Source organism: Diadema setosum, chromosome 15 (genome assembly GCF_964275005.1).
Source record: "Diadema setosum chromosome 15, eeDiaSeto1, whole genome shotgun sequence".
Lineage (NCBI taxonomy): Eukaryota > Metazoa > Echinodermata > Echinoidea > Diadematoida > Diadematidae > Diadema > Diadema setosum.
The window spans coordinates 15,264,698-15,281,936 of record NC_092699.1 but is presented as its reverse complement, the minus strand read 5'-3'; the positions used below and the strand labels follow the sequence as shown (position 1 = coordinate 15,281,936).

The 17,239-nt window shown below is 39.3% G+C and overlaps 2 protein-coding genes across 3 annotated transcripts in view; one reads left to right on the top strand and one right to left on the bottom strand.

Moving 5' to 3' along the window:
• Positions 1 to 519: 519 nt before the first annotated feature.
• Positions 520 to 12,769, bottom strand: LOC140238922 (UPF0415 protein C7orf25 homolog). Its single transcript, XM_072318818.1, has 10 exons — positions 12,751 to 12,769; positions 10,405 to 10,626; positions 8,785 to 9,028; positions 7,962 to 8,099; positions 7,321 to 7,424; positions 6,066 to 6,086; positions 4,501 to 4,681; positions 4,045 to 4,229; positions 2,639 to 2,719; positions 520 to 1,838 (listed from the first exon to the last, which is right to left on the bottom strand). Exons 2-10 carry the CDS (start codon positions 10,552 to 10,554, stop codon positions 1,605 to 1,607), a joined length of 1,338 nt encoding a protein of 445 aa, XP_072174919.1. The 5' UTR covers positions 10,555 to 10,626; positions 12,751 to 12,769; the 3' UTR covers positions 520 to 1,604.
• Positions 12,770 to 13,278: 509 nt separating this feature from the next.
• Positions 13,279 to 17,239, top strand: part of LOC140238875 (protein RCC2 homolog) — a 31,763-nt gene continuing 27,802 nt past the window's right edge. For both annotated transcript variants that reach the window (XM_072318772.1, XM_072318771.1), the window contains exon 1: positions 13,279 to 13,441. In XM_072318772.1, the coding sequence (XP_072174873.1) occupies positions 13,325 to 13,441 (117 nt within the window). In that variant the 5' untranslated portion in view covers positions 13,279 to 13,324. The remainder of the gene's footprint in view (positions 13,442 to 17,239) is intronic.

Sequence of the window (17,239 nt, the reverse complement as noted above, 5' to 3'; positions counted from 1 at the left end):
TGCATTTTAATTTCACGAATTTCGCAACGGCACCGTTCGCGAAATTAAAATGCACGCAAAAGTTCTTGCCTACACAATATGCATTGGATGCTGGTGGTAAGTCGTGAAAATTTCATCCTGCGAGAAAGGCCGTTGGCTCCGATTCGCGAAATTTTCATGCCGCGAATATATATCGAGTTTTACAGACAAGTCAAAATCATAAATGATGTGCCTAGATTCAGGACATGCAATGTACAGGTGGCCGCAGTTACAAATTGTAGTTAAGGGATTTTACGAGGAGAACCAGTAGCTGCCAAAGGATTGACCATTTAATATGCTTTGTTCGCCGATTGACAGACATGCTGGTGTGCATTCTCTGCCAACTGGAACAAATGTCTGGCAACTACAACTGTACTCATCAGTAAAATTAGAGATTACCTAATTTACCTAATCCCTACTGTGTCACAATGGTATTCCTGTTGGACTGAGGCATACTTCGTCTGAGTGGGCTTGCCAACTATGTCACTACATCAAGTTTGAATGGATTACCGAATGCGGATGCCAAAGCTTGGCAAATTATACAGCTAAAGTGCCAAAGAGTTCAAGTAATAACCCTGCATATCCCACTATGTAAACCTGCAGAATTATACTAGATCATGCAACAACTCTGTACAAGTCTTGTCCAACCCTTTCAAGAGAAAAAGGGAGGGTAAACAATAGATATGACATAGAGGCATTACAATTCATAGCAAAGACCAGTCACTCAGTCAACTGAGTTATAGTACATCTATCCTGAATAACTTACTGACAAAATCTGGACAAAAATTGCATACTGATGCCTGAAAAAAGCTGGAAAGGTACGATACAAGGCGTTTAAGAAAGAGAAATGAACATGTAAAATTAATAACAGAAATACAATGATATATTGAAGCTTCATTTTCTTTCACAACGGAAGTGACTTTACTTAATATCAATATTAAAAGCAGTAACATAGGTAGGAAAAAAGTTGTAATTCATCATCCCATAAATATCAATATAACAGGGTCTATTTTTTTATCCATCAGTAATATGTCCTAAAAGTCATACAACCTATAGTTTTTCCCCAACTGATAACCAAGCACATTCTAATTAATGACAACATATACTGCATCATAGCTCATGATAATTCAACACAAACCCTTACAATGCAACCGCATGAGATACACTGTACCACGAAACTACTGCTGCAAATTTTCTGGAATTGTTTCATATTTCTTTCCCCTTTTTTTTTCTCCATATACTGCATGCAACCAGGATAATAGTTTGCAAAATGACATTATACACATGAAAAATGAATACAAGAGGTCCCTAACTCTTCACAAATTTAATGTACTGTAATGCTTGAAGGAAGCTCTTCTTCCCAAAAGTTTTGTAGAACTGAAGAGATGCTTATCATATTCAACACTGGAAGATCACCCTTTTATGTTTCCCATTTTACTTTTTGACTGGATTACTAAGAAGAGACAGACAAAACCACAACTGCATTGTTACAATCCTCCTATTTCTATCATAACATGCATATCTGAGTTGTTCAATACTGGTCCCCAAATGAAAAGACCTGTTGCAATACAGGCAACAATTGGAAATCACTCTATACTTGAAGAGACTGGTTTGGTGCTCTGCAGTATCGAGGCATCCGATTGGTCACTTGTGCCGCCTATCGTGTTGTCGTTGTCCAATCCCTCGCCTTGTTCTATGCTGGAGGGGAGCGAGTTGTTGTTGCTGTTGGAAGACTGGCTGGGGGAGGCCTTTGAGGGATTCTGCTGCTTCTTCTCTGTCAGGGCGCGTGATTGGTGGATGAACACAGAATAGTTCACACCCTGCCAATGAGAGAAGATGTAAGATATACATTTGTTCAACAATCACCAACAGTAATGCCAGATATATGCTTTTAGAAATGCCTTTTACAGACCAGTATGAGACACATACCCTACGTTTAGAAACTGAATACAAGTATTTATCTGCTTTCCTGAAAGAAATGGAAAAACATGAAATTGAGTAAGTAGCATGTCACTTTACTGATGAAAAATGACAGTCTCGTGTGAGTTCTTCTTCTCCTCCTCCTAACCCTGCCTCTCTCAATTCTGAAATTCACTGCAAATGACTTTGTGTGTTTGTGCAAAGTTATCACGGGCACCTGTGACACTGCAATTGCCTTGATCAAGGTGACAAATTGGCGACAACTGCTGCATTTGTGCAAATTAATCCCAGCACTGCAGGTGTTATGTCAAAAGCAAAATGAACATGATTTCGAAGAACTGCTATAGCATTAGCATGACCTTTTTTTTAGTTTGATTAAAACTGGACATGATGTAGAGCATATCCCTCGCTGTATGCATACTTTATATAGCATGTTGCTTTCTTCCGGTATCACTTACTTGCCATTAATGATATTAGTAATATCATCAAATTATTTAGGCAAGTTTTCACATGAAAGTATCAGGGCATTCCCTCTCAAAGATAGAAATCTCTTACATATTGTCTGCCACTCCAGATTTTCATGAAGGGACCAAAAACAGAATTGATGACAAAGCCTGAACACACACAAACACACACAAACCTAATTCTAATACACCTCTTGATCTGGGCTTCAAATGTCCTTTTACAAGACTGACTATACCTGTTTGGATGTTGCCCGGACAAATGCTTCGTTGGCTGTCGTTGTGATCAGCTTTAGGGCATCACCAGAACCGAATATTACCTAACACAATGGGAAACATGAAATTACAATGCAGTACACCTCTTCAAAGGTAATTTTTTTTTTTTTTTTTTTTTTTTTTAATCGGGATTTTTGTATATAATTATATATAGGACGTATATAATTATGTCCCAGCATTGGCAGAAGCTATTTACATTTGAAGCTTAAAGGTAGGGAATCCCATTTGCATGCCTTAAATGAAGAGTTGTATAAATACAGTGGTATGTTGAAGAGAGTATCATTTTAGAAACTCCCATAAAGTATTGAAAGTGGAAGGTAACATTTAGTACATTTTATTGACCGTTAGATTTTGAATTGAATTTTTTTCGGGGCTCACCGTAAATTCCAGTACATTACTAGGCTACCTTTGCAGACCCATGCACTGCATGTGTGTCCATCATGTATATTTTGTGAAGAAAGTTCATCAAAACTTACAAACATTTCTATATACATTCTTGCCACACACTCTATATGTTATTACATTAGCTCTTATACTTTTAGATTTGTGTTTATAGATAAAAAAAATACAGAAGACTGCAACAAAAAGGCTTAAGTGTGGCTGACACACAGAACTACTGAGTAGTTGAGTTTTGTGCATTATTCAAATTGTAGATAACTGTTGACTTCCAAATTTATCAGCAGTGGCCTAAACAAGTCCCCTGAGGTTCATATTTAATGTTTTGCTGCATTTTGGGAGGTCTGTAAAAGGTATCCCCTACCTTTAAGATTGGATGTTTGATCATTTTGCTATAAAGACATGTGATGAATCAGCTAAATAAAGGAGTTTTTATAGTCATGAAATTATGAAATATGATTTGAACAAGACTGAAAAAATGCTTCAAATGCACAAAATCTTCATGTGAGGCATACTAAAAAAATAAATAACACACAAATGGCCACGTTGGATGGACATTTGTCTAAACCCAGCAACTCACCTTATTTTTTTTTTTCACTTAATGACTTCAAGATTTATACAACTATTTATATAACTTTATTTCTATATCATGTAATACGATTTCCTGTATTCTATGTCCGCTTGTATTGTATGTTGAATTGCCGAATAAATAATAATAATAATAATAATTAGCCTTCACTCTAAACTTACAGAAATCATAAACTTAAAAGTAAGCATACTGATATACATTATCCGCAACTCTCCAAAATAATGACATTTGTGCGTTAAAACCCATGAAGCACAGTACAGATTAAATAGTGCTTGCACCACTTGATAAATTTTGATTTAAAAGGAAAAAAATAGCTTCATATCTGAAAGGATTTTGATAGCTGGTGTCTTGGAATAATGTCACAAATGGATCACACCCTCTCACCTTTGACCTCTCCTTGATCTTGTTGGAGATTGACAGGTTAGTGGATCGGATGGATGGCTGGTCAGGGACAACGGTCAGCTTGCCCAGGAGGTCCTTGGCCCTCTGTTTCTCCCTCGGTCCCCCGATAGTCTTCAATATGGCCTCAAAGTCCGTCACGGCTGTCTCGCAGGCTATCAGCTTCTTATCTGAGGGAGTGAAACCAGTAAATGGTGAGGGTGACAATAATTATGCTGGAATACACTACAGGTGTAAGAGTTGATCACTTACATGAAATTCTGCCAATGGGACTGAACAATATGTTGGCATTACTGTCAGTGTTAAACATATGGTCTATTTGATACTACCGTTTCCTCCATGAAAAAAAAAAAAGTACTCAATGCATACCTCCAGGAAAGAAATTTTCACATCATTTTTGTGCAGGGGAAAGGATGAGGACTTATTAGTGAATCATCCTACCTTGTAGATAGTTCTCCAACTGTGGCAAGAGGGGCCTGGTTCTCTCCTGTTGGGCCAGCTCTTCGATGAGGGGCTCATTGAAGCAGTAGCTGCTCCCTCCGTGGCACAGGTCCGTCACCAGGGCAATCATGGTCGTGACGTCCAGGTTGACTGCCTTGGGGTTGGCGATCTGTATACTGTCCTCTATATCCTGAGAAGCAAACAAAAGCATTAATTTTTCTGAGGACACAGGCCACACTGCAAAGAAGGCATCTTAATCCAAATTTAATCAGATCACCACTTTAAGTATCATGTTCTTTTTACTATTCTTTCTTATTATTATCATTAATATGTGACCGTGCATCACAAAACGAACAAAAAGTTGCACCCCTTGATTTTACATGAGGACTCAAAAAAGGTGAAATGGGTCAACCGAGTCAATCTTGAGTTTTTCATATTTTCTGAAAGAGCTATCCTTCCTCTACGTTATTCTTAAGTTTGGAGTCATAACATGAATGGGAAAGTGTGTTTTGAGCAGTTTTCTACAACCCTTCTTGGAGTAGAACGATCAGCTATGTCTTAGAGCCCCGCTTTCATTTCTTGAAATCCTTTGCATACTCTTCACTTTCAAGTCTATAACTTTTAAAAGGATAATGCTACTGCTTTGAAAGTTGGTATCAATTATGGACAAAATGTGTTAATAGAGTATGCTTAATTTCAGCTTAATCTGATAATCCCTTCATTGTTGTTGCTCCAGTGGTTTACATCCTGCGTTTTGTCCCTTTCATCGCGCAGCTAGCACAGCTTGGTAAAGATTAGGTGCTTGAATAGACCCTGTACTTCAGAGCCTCTTTTCTCAGTTCACACTTTTCCACAGTGTGTGCTTTCTTTCCAGGATTTAGATAGATTAGGGGAGTCCATGTAAATTGAGTTATACATCACTTTAAAGGTTAGAGTCTGCTCTTTCAGAATCTTCCCTTAACTAACAATCCATGTTTGGTGACTTTTTGTTGGTTTTGTGATGCAGGGTCACATATTATCTTTTACAAAGGCTTCATGACTGTTGAACCTCATGATTTATGATTGTTTTGTTTACTTTTATAAATACCTTTATGAAAGAAAGAGGAGACAATATCTGACAGCACTATACAGCGCATGACAGCACATTACACAAACTGTGTTTTCCCCACCCAAATCACAGAGAAACCAGATCGTTACATTTATAAAGCAACTGTACAGTTAGTCTAGATCTAACCATGGGTGTGAGCAAATTAAAGCACTCGCCAACTCTCCGAGCTGTCATGTCATACTAAGATCATTTCTACGATGACAACTTCAAAGGCACACAGAATTTGCATTTTTGGAAGTCATAGCTCTTTTATTCGGAAACCCGGTTTTGATGTTGTTTTTGTTGTTGTTGTTGTTGTTGTTGCTTTTTTGTTTTCTTAGTATTTACAGAGTAAACTAGAATTGGCAGTCTACACATTTCAAAAGAAGTGAATGATGCATAGATATAAAATGCAACAATGCATTTCACACTAACCAAACTTATTCAATGTCTTCCTTGGAAATAACTGATTTTATACAACAGGTAATATTTTTATACTCTGCTGTGATAATGAGATGTTTGACGAATGACATTTTCTTATTTAGTCACTTTCTACATATTCCTAGACTGACACTAACACTTGCCGGTATAATAATTCTCTGCTTCTGATAGAGAACTAACATATTGCATTTACCTGCATATTTAATGAGGAATAGTGTAGGAGGGGAAATTAATAATATAGATTTCCAGACAATTTATTTGGAGCCCCTCCCCCCCCCCCCATAAAAGAAAAAATAAATAAATAAAAAAAAATCTAACCATTATTCTTTGTGCAGAAGGGAAGCATATTCTTGAGTGACATGGGGTAAGTCTCTCAATTCTTTTCAAAAAACAATACTGTGTATTATCGTAAGATTTTAAACAAGAGGTTGGGAAACACTTCAACCATGCAAAATTTTGTGGCATTTGCATAAAGGGATACACAATCTTTAAGGACTATCCTAAACACAGGATGGGCAAAGAGGAAACAAACGCTCTTTCTCATCTGCTTCCTGTGCTGAATCAACAATGAGGCTTAACAGAGCCAAACACACAGTCAGTCACTTCTAGCAAACAGATGAATGGATGAATGAATGAATGGATGAATGATGTATGTATGCCAAACACACAAAGAGTCAGTGGGGATAGAGCATCCTACCACACAATGCATTGAACAATACGCTCACTCACTTAGCCAAGGAATTCAAGTGTCTTCAAAAGGGGAATGAACTTTGTTCTTCAGTTTACCCCTCCCTGACTGGTGGACCATGAAAAGGGGGCTTTATCTTTAGCTATAACCATGTCATAGAGGCAAGGCTGTAAATCAGTACATACAACACGTACAGTGTATGTGACTTGGGAAGTACAGATCGGGATACCACCATCAAAGTAGATTATGACAGAAAGCTGGTGAAAAGTGCACTGAGATTACAAACCCTTTTTACTCCCCTTTTGCACCACCAAGTCGTTCCATCCTTTTCATGAAATATTGCCAAAAACAAGGCTCGTCAAAGGTCCTGAAATAACACTTTTTGGCATTTCTAATTATTGCATAGATCTGCCATTTCTGCTATACATGTTAGCTCTATGCACCAGTCCCTGCAGAAACAAACGGAAATGAGGTACAAAGACAGACGGACAGACATACAGGCAGACAGACGGAAAGGCAAACAAATAGACAGACAGACTGACAGACAGACAAGTAAAAATCTCTAGACCCATAACAATGAGGAAGAGTTAAATTTGGTGCTTACCTCTTGTGCTTGGAAGACAGGTATCTCAGGCTCAATTAATCTCAGCTGACTCTCATCTTTGAATATATGACCATGAACCACAACGCCCATTCCGATCAGCTCATCTATGAAAATTAAGCAGAAAAAAGATAATTACAAACATACATACATACATACACAAATGCATGTACTCGAACATACATGTACATACATAGTATCTAGGATTCTGAATATATATAATGTTACTTTTCCTTTTATTTCAGGCTACCAAAATTTTAGATTTAAAGATTTTAGTGCCTGAGTGGACAAACAGAGTAAAAAAAAAATGTAGTGATGAGCCCTGAATACACTTGTACATTATATAAATACATAAAGAAAGGTATGGAAGCTGGCTAGAACAGGCCCCTTTTACAGTTCTCATCCCAAAGAAGGAACTTGTGCAAGTTTCAAAAAGTCATCTCCTTTCCGCATGTATTTAAGCTTCCACTGGATACTTAGTATTCAGTTTAAGATTTCCTTTACGATTTCTTTCCAGTCTAATGGCACACACTTCCACGGCCGAATCCTGACAGCAATGTTCTCAAGACGCCCCAGCAGCCACTGCAACATCCTTAAAATGGAGAACCCAGCCACACCCTCCAGCAGGCCATATAAACATTTACCTGCCACGGCTTGAGTGATTCCGGAGAAGAAGACCACGTGCACAGAGGGGGCAGAGAAATGCAGAGGGTTCTGGTGGGAGGCCTCCTGGTACTGAGCCACCTGCTGAACTATATCGTGTTCTCCATACTCCCCTTCACCTGGGGGACAGGGTCAAGAAGGTTATGGATATGCATTGAAATGGCAACTGATGAATATGCATCAATGGCGTACTCATGAATATTCAAACCATCTTGATATCATAGCCTTTACAGCCATGTGAATGTGCAGTCTGCACATTATCGTGACTACTTTTCTCACACTGTTCAGGTGTGCTATGTCTTAGATATTTCATGCTGGTAAGTTTCATAAAGATTTCACTCATCACCAGAGTCAAGATTGTGTAGATGAATACAACATATCAGTCAGTACACACCTAGATATTGATTACGAATGTTCATACTATGGCTTTCTTCATGTACAGAAAAAGGAGGACTTTGAGTATCACGCATTAGGGGTATACTCAATGAATATTAATTTCTTACCTTTAATCTGCATAATATATTACAATACTGTAAAAGTGGATATTTTCACGTGACTAATGTTTCATGCTATGTCGAGCAAGAAGAGTTTCACATGTTTTTAATTCCACAGAATCAAAACATCAACTACTGGAACATACGGTAAGCATGCGCATGCTTTTATTTTTGTGGTAGTTTCTGGTTCTGCCAAATGCATGAAAATTTCAACACTGCGAAAATTTCTACTTTTACAGTAGTTGAATGACTTGGGCTAACTGAAAGGCAATTATTAAAGGCAGAAGAAAAAGCATTACACAATACTGACCTTCCCATATTCGATGCAGTGCCTCAGCCTTACGAGCCGTGACCTTGACCCACGACCTTCCCTTGTGACCCACAACGTCCACGATCACATTGGTGCAGTAGCCCTCGTCCGTCTCCAGGGAAACGGGCTTCAGGAGGGCAGTCGTATGACCAAACGACTCGGCCGTGTAGAGGAGGGCATCCAGGTGGCTGAGATTTGTGCTCTTCAGCTGGTTTTTCTTCGGCAGGATCTTGCCTTCCTGAATCTACAGAGAGATGCAATCTCATCATTAAGCAAATGTGCATTTTCTATTCTACTCTAGAACAATTTTCCTATGCTGCATTCAGTCAAGAGCCCCATTCTTCCATGCACTTTCGACTGATTGCGACTTACAATAATAGCAGTAACTATTTATGAAAACAGATCTGCAACAACCAGTGATCTACACAATCTACTGAGGGCATCTAGGAAACAGGTCTGGTATTTGCATGTCTGAAACTTAAAGTAATCTCCTCGAAACCTTTTCTTGAAATGGGATCTGGGACAGCAAGGGAAAACCAAAACTAAACAAATGATCATGCACGGTGACCACAGATGGCATTTTTAAGATGATCATACAAGAACTATGATTTGATGTCTCCTCTACGAATAACCATTGTATGTGCATACACGCATAGAGTAAAGTGACTGGCACCACTAAAATCAAAGAAATAAACGAAGTAAAATGGAATGATTGTAAGGACAAGATGACCCTGTGACCCGTCAAATTTCATCCCACATAATTAAGAGTACACTTCAGCTTATTAGTAATACTGTATATATCATAGTTTCTCATAACTTACATGTGTATATCTATCCACTTTAACTGTTTATAAGAGAAATGTTTGTATCAGGTTTAGGATACTACAATGTACAGTGTAGATGGTAGGGACAGTGTTCAGATTCGTCTTAGTCGAACAAAAGATTCCTGACAATATCTTTATTTAGAACAAATCTGATAACGTGTTCCAAGTGCCCTCTGTGAAGTTTGTATCTTACACATCATTCTGTTTTTCTGAAAATTCTGCAATATGACTGTATTGCCTTGCAACATTCCTGTCATTTCACCATCCCTTCACAATAACACATGCCAATATCAAAATTGATACTTAATCATTTTTTTTTCATGTTTATTCCTTATAACCATTACCTTTCCTTTACAGAGACATAGCACGTACAACTGCATTTTGTTTCATAGGGAGCTTTTGCAGTGGCAACGCAGATGATGGAGTGCGCATGTTTTGTGCAAATTTCGGGAGTGGGCATGGCTACCAGTTTGACATCCTGCACCCCCTCAAATTTATAATTGACTCAGCTGAGGGAATGTGATGTCATACCCACTGTAAAATATGCAACTCATATGAGCTGATACGTCGTGCACTTAACCCGTTGAGGACGGACTGATTTTGCTACAACACGCATATCCCATAGAACCCTGCCCGAGTATACTCGGGACTCGTCCTCAACGGGTTAAGAGAGCGCCTGTAAGGCACCAAGAATGCGGTACCGTCAAGGTTGGCTGCTTGCTGCATGGCACAACTCACTGCCAAAGCTCCCTTACAATAATGTAAGTCCAAGAGGAAAAGGAAATGTGGAACTCACCGATTTGATAAAAGTCAGTTCAGCCTGGATCTTCTTCTTCACCTTGCCGATGCCAGCAAGGTCTTGTCCGCTGGTCCTGAGCGTTTCTGCTCTCTGCAGCAGGTTCTCCGCTCGCTGACGTAGGGCACTTAGTTCAGCAGTGAGATCCATTGTCTACATTTGTACAGTCTCATCATACAATTCAGTTGTCGCTAGGGTGCTCCGAGAAACTCTACTGCTGATCTAATGAGAGACAGTGAGACAGAGGGAGAGAGATCATTGATCATTGACATTGTACAGTGCACTCCCGTTACAACGAACATGGTTATAACGAAATTTCGTTATAACGAAGTAAAACTTCTGGTCCCAAAATTATCACCATTAAAGTCTATGGTACAAAATTCGCTTATAACGAACACGGTTATAGCGAAATTTCCGTTATAACGAAGTCTTTGCCGAGCGCCACAGACAAAGAAAAACAAGAGAAATGTGCTCCGTTATAACGAAATGCGAATTGCTTTCGAAAATACGTAGCGGAACAAGCATTTACAGCGTCTCTGCATGGGCGAATGCTTCACATCACTACGTGTTCGCTCCTTGTGTCACGCACAGTTTCTGAAGGGAGCGTTTAATATAGTAATACAATAATCCCAAGGAACATTTTACATAGCTTTCCAGTGTATGCTAAGGATTCAGCAAACAGAATATGATATATATGCATGGTTTCCTTGTTTTCGTTACATATTGTATTGTTCGGTTATAACGAAATTTCGTTATAACGAAAGAAAACTGCCGGTCCCGAGCATTTCGTTATAACGGGAGTGCACTGTACATGTTGTACATTGAAACTGACACCCCTCTGTTGCATTGTGCGTACAGGATGAATATTAACTCATGACATGAGACAACGCTCAGTGGTTTTGCATTCATCACTGGGGATGTGAAGATGTCCAAATATTACAGGAAACGCAGATAATAAACAAGATCAACAGCAAAACAATGATACCATAGATTATAAATGCACATTATAGGAAGAGCATTACATGCATTTCATATGTATTGTCAACAGATGGTAGGGGTGTTGGTTTCAAAACATGGCGCAATTACCGTACAACTGAGTGCGTCAAAATAGCGTTCGTCATTCAGCACTAGATGGCGCTCTCACGCATGCACATCGTTTTCTACACACCAAGTGCTCAACTTCTGAGCCCATTCGCGACGATCGCTAGCTGTAGCAGTTATGACAGGGGCAGTATCGAAACTTCACTTTTTTCAAATTGAAATGTTTTCTGATTTTTTGAAAGGAAAATTTATCGACCACATGTTAGCGCATGTGGTAAGAACAGTACACGAAATGGACCTTGCAATGCCCGTTTCAGTGAAATTGGCTGCCAGATCGGAGCTAGTGAAGAGCTTCGCGGTTGCTGCCGTGGGAGTCGCTACAGTATGGGTGTTGTGTGATTTACGACTGCCCGCGGACGCTGCGCACTGGCTCAGCGCTAGCGAGCTCTCTACTTACGATGATGGGCGAATCGAAGCCGGCACTAACGTTACAATGGGAAAATCGTGAACGCAAAAAGTTATTAAAATGCGAGATTTTTTCAAGAAAACAAAAATAATCTACTGATTTAAATACTGCACTGTTCATGTCTATATTATGTATCAATCTACGGATAATTGATCTCATTTCATGGCTTGGTATACATCTGATTTTCATATGATAAACGCTAGTCAAAATAACAACCCAGCAGAAGCAGTTAAACTTAGATCTAGACCTCTAAATAACCGTTATATAATGAGTTAGATTCTATCTTGGAGCTTGTAATTTACCGCAAATTGCATTTTCAAAGCACACTTGTGAATTCAGAGTATTTTCTTGACATGTCATGGGGGCACATGCGTGACATGGGTGTTATCACTATGTGAGTAAAACTGCGGGCAAATTGTCAGATATTCGATATTTTAAGTTTCTATTGATAGAAAAACATTAGGGACTAATAGGGTGTCGATGTGTTGCCTACTGTTGAGTGTTGGACACCCAACCATATAGCCCGTGCCGGACAGCGACGTAGGCTTTACATGTAGGAACCTACAAATACTGTCTACAATGCACTGCCATGCGGGTTAATGCCATACAGGAACCTGCCAGTCCCATAATTACATGAAAATACATGGTACGGGACTACACGAAAAGAAATAATTAGTAGTGAGGTACAACAGGCATAGACTACGATACACACGAAAAGAATATCTAAACAGTCAAATGTTTTCACTACACACTAGAAACAGATCAGATCCTTGGCAGATGATAACGGAATCCTCCTTCCCATCGCGGATGTCAAAGTTGAGGAGGTAAGAAATTCTTACCTCTTTTCGCAGTCAGACCAGTGAAAAATCCGCACCACTCACAATACACGAATATCTACACACACACATATGGCGTATGGCGTACGATACGGACGGTACATACACTTTACACACTTTTTGCACGTAATCATTACGCATAGTATTCCCACAGTACATGCATGTGCAAGGCATGCTACCATACTAAGTACGCGTACAGACGCGCGAGTCAGTGGGAAAAAGTCTTATGTACAAAAACACTGCCAATCCTTTCAACCAATTTCGACAAATAAGTTTAGATAACCAATCAATAAAATCCGCAAGACTATGATACAATATGAACAAAAATATTCTAAACCTTTAAAATTGAGGTTGGTAGGTGTGCACTTTCACCCCTTGAATTTCAGAGAGGAAATATTTAAAGAAATATCAAATTGAAAATCCGACCTTTCCTCTGGAGGTCATATGCTAATTACGATACAAACTTCACGCATTATTTTTGTGCATGTTCCCTCGCCACAAGAGCGCGTTCTTTGTGTTGCGTGAATTATAATTGCGATATTTCCCCAGTAATTTGCCCGTTATTCCATCGCATAATATGCCTCGTGGGAAGAAGCGATTACCAGGAGAAGATGGAGAAAGTGGAAGGACGAAGGTTAAAAGGAACAAGCAGCAATCGAAACATGCCGAGAGTCAAGAACCACGCGAAACCATCGTGAGTATCGCGATATGTGGCGGCTACCAGATTGCCCCATGCATGGCACACAACACAGCGTTGGCAGCACTACTCAATCTGTCTCAATAGCTAGCGCGAGTCTGAAGTGCGATTCCGCGGAGCGCAGCGGGGGCGATGACTTTGCAATGGGCCCGCGAGGCCTCGAGGTACACCTGCGGGTCACTGCTATCTAGCTGCTGCATGCTGCCGCTGCTGCTGCTGCAGACCGCGGGGGCATGGGCCAAGCCAAGGCGCTGCAAAGACAAGACGTTGTACCTTGAAAGTGATTTGAATTAGTGGCTTGTTTTTACCCTCCGTTGATGATTTGAAGATCAATTGATTATAGTTTTCTTTGTAATACTTCTTGAAACAATGAGCATGTACTGTTCTTGATTTTTCATTTGACTTTGTCTTTTTAACTGACACTCCAACTTCAACTTTAAAAAGCAACTTAGTTCTAAATCCTCTATTGCTCTAATCTCATCACACTGATTCATGATTCACAGCACACTCAGAGCTAGAGCCAGAGGCAGAGCAGACTAATGTTAAAGTGAAAACTAAGTTCTGGTAAGGGCCTGAGAATCCGTCTGACACCATTTCATATTTGCTTGCAATATATCGAAAGAGTCTACAAAGAAACTTACCTGGCTGACGCGGTATGCCGGAATGATGAGTCGTTTTGGAGTATTTTGAGAAAATAAATAAAAGTCGGTAGACCGACTTTTATTCCAGAAGGCTCCAGACTAACTCGGTCTCAGGGAAAACTCGACCCTATTTCAGACAATTTACACACAGTTCGTGATCGCCATGTTCATCAGTACTCTATACTAAGGGTACCAAACAAGGCCTTGATGAGCAGACAGGAAAGTGCGTGCTAATCCTGTACAAAACAAATGGACAGCGCGCGGTCCTCAAGCCTAAATACGCACATCACCTCAGTTGCTGAGACGCGCGGTCTTTGAAGTTTTTGTTGTTGTTTATCAAGCGTCTTTGATTGCTTTTAGAGGTGCTTGAGGCGCACACTAATTTTGCATGCGCGCCAAAGAGGTTTTTGATGCGCGCGTTGTAACAACTCGGACCATTTACTGCGAGTAGCCAGAACGCTACAATGTAGTTTATACAGGCCGCTCCCATATGCATAGTACAACGCTGTACAATCCAGAGGGACAACCAATACAACTCATCCCGCCGCCAAGCACAGCGAGACCGAGTTATCCCCGAGTCCGAGTCTAGCCTGACCCCGTTCGGGTAAGTTCTGAGACTGAACGTTTTTGGTTAATATTTCCCATTTTCGTCGTTATCCATCGAATATCTTGTTATTACAGTGTTATTCCGCACATTTCCTAGGCACACGTTCACATTTTGGAGCAAAATTTGTCAACTTTTGCAGGCGTACCAGAACTTTCTTTGGGCTTTAAGTTATAGGCAAGCTCTAGAGTCTACAGCTGTAGGTCTAGACCTCTAACGTTAGAGTTAATTTAGAATCTTTAGCTTATCATTACACCCTGGTAAACACTTGTTCAGTATCTAGATGAATCTCCAAACCTATAATTATAATCTAAATAACCCTAACGTTAAAATGTTAGTAAAAACAGTTCAGTGTAAAATACAAGTATGCAACATGCCAAGACTAGACAGTTTCTCAGACACGACTCCCAATGCAATGACAATGTTCCATTTTTTTTTTCCCCCGAATAGATACAAATGCACAAATGCTTAGGACAGAATGTACGTATCCAGGAACCTGGTAAATTTGACAGTGATAGTCGTATAGGGACCGACCACTCTCCACAGGTTCCTGCAGCACCAACTCATTTTTAATACTGTGTATTGGAACCAAATGTGGGTAGGAGGTTCACAAAATGTAGACAAGACCCTCTGCTCGTGACTTAAATCCATTTATATTTTTTTGTGTTATGCTAAACAGAAAAATTATCTTGATGAAAAGATTATAGAGTTTCTTCTGTCTGTTCTTTTTCTTTATACACTGAAGAAACTTAATGTATTCTTGTTTGATTTTGAATCTTTTCCAACATACAGTGTGTAGTGGTCTAAGTGTGCTCGTTTTGCTTTAACCCATTGAGGATGGACTGATTTTGCTTCAACATGCATTTCCCATAGACACCTGCCCGAGTATACTCGGGACTCCTCCTCAACGGGTTAAAAACTAACATGAAGACGTACACTGTACGTACAGTGTAGCGCTCAAGGCTGAGCTGAAGGCTCACAAGATTTTGACTTTTGCTGACCCCATTCAGCTGGGTGCCCTTACATGTATACTAGTCTAGTGCATAGCAAAAGAGTTTGCGAGCCCAGCAAATGTATAAAGCTTTATCTCGTGTCCGGTTGGTATTTTGTATTTTTCGATGGCAAATGCAGTTGACTATGGAAAGGGGATACATGTTCTGCCTGATTGATTTCGCACCTACATAAGTATGGGCAAATTACCAATCTGTCCATTCTTTGTTGATGGGCCAAAAGAATCTCGTTTGGATGACATGGAAAGTTCTTTAGTAGAGAATTGTGGGAGGAACAGGTTTATAATTGATGAGGTTTTAGGGAGGGGAGCCGGAGAGTTTACAATGTAACTTGTAAAAATCTAAGCCAAGACTGCCTTGTGGGGAAATACTTACAAAGTGGTACTGGTCAACTGTACTGATTTATACATTTTAGGTGGTAGAATGATTGTTGATACTTTGTACAAGTGTAGAGATTTGAAGTACCTACCAATTTATTTTTACTCCAATCTGATTTTTGACAAATGCATTAGGAATTGTAAATGTGATTGAAGTTACCTCTTACTGTTTAAGCATGCAATGAATGTGTTTCATTGGAAAGTAATGGCTCCATAATAATGTGGATGAAATATGATTCAATGAAAAATCAAAACCCAATGTACAATGTACGGAGTATACAAACGTGTACAACATGCGTACTGTGAATTATCAAGTACAGTACATGGGTATGCTTTGGTAGTCTGTACACTGTGGATATAACTTTTTTTTTTATACTACACCTGTATCTTTGTAGTAAACCTGGCCTTGATTGCATATGAGGACAAACATGTTGAATATAAAAGGATTGCACTACACATGTCTGCTATTAAAAGCTATCACAGGATTTTGCAAACTTGTGAAATTATTAAAATGATTTGGCAGCAACATGGTAATTTTTACAAAATACAAATGTAGTGAATGCATTGTAAAATGCATAGTGATCATATACATTTGTAATGTCGCAGACTCACATATGAAATACCCCTCAATGATAAAAGTATGCACCAAATCACACAATTTCATTGTGAAAAACAATAAAAGCCTCACTTTTTTTGGAGGGGATAAGGAACCCCCCCCCCCCCTTCACTGGTTTTGCTCCCTCACACAATACAAGGACATTGTCTGTTCTTTGCTTTCAAATGTTGTTTGTTTTTGTTTTTTGTTTGTTGCATCTGTAGTGGTTGTACTGTACAAGACTGGTTTTACATCAGATTTTTATGTGGATACACTTGTATATTGTATAATTACAGTACAATGTTGTACGTGTACATGAGTATTATCTTTTTTGTGTGTGCTTAGAGGTGATGCTGATTTGATTTAAAAGTTTAATTGTGACCCTGCATCACAAAACAAACAGAAAGTCGCCAGACATGAAATTTTAGTTAAGAGCACATTCTGAAAGAGTAGACTTTAAGCTTTAAAATGATGTATTTGATAACTCAAACCAAATGGACTCTCTTATTCACCTACAATGTATCTAAATATTGGAAAGAAGGCACACACTCCGGAAAAATATGAACTG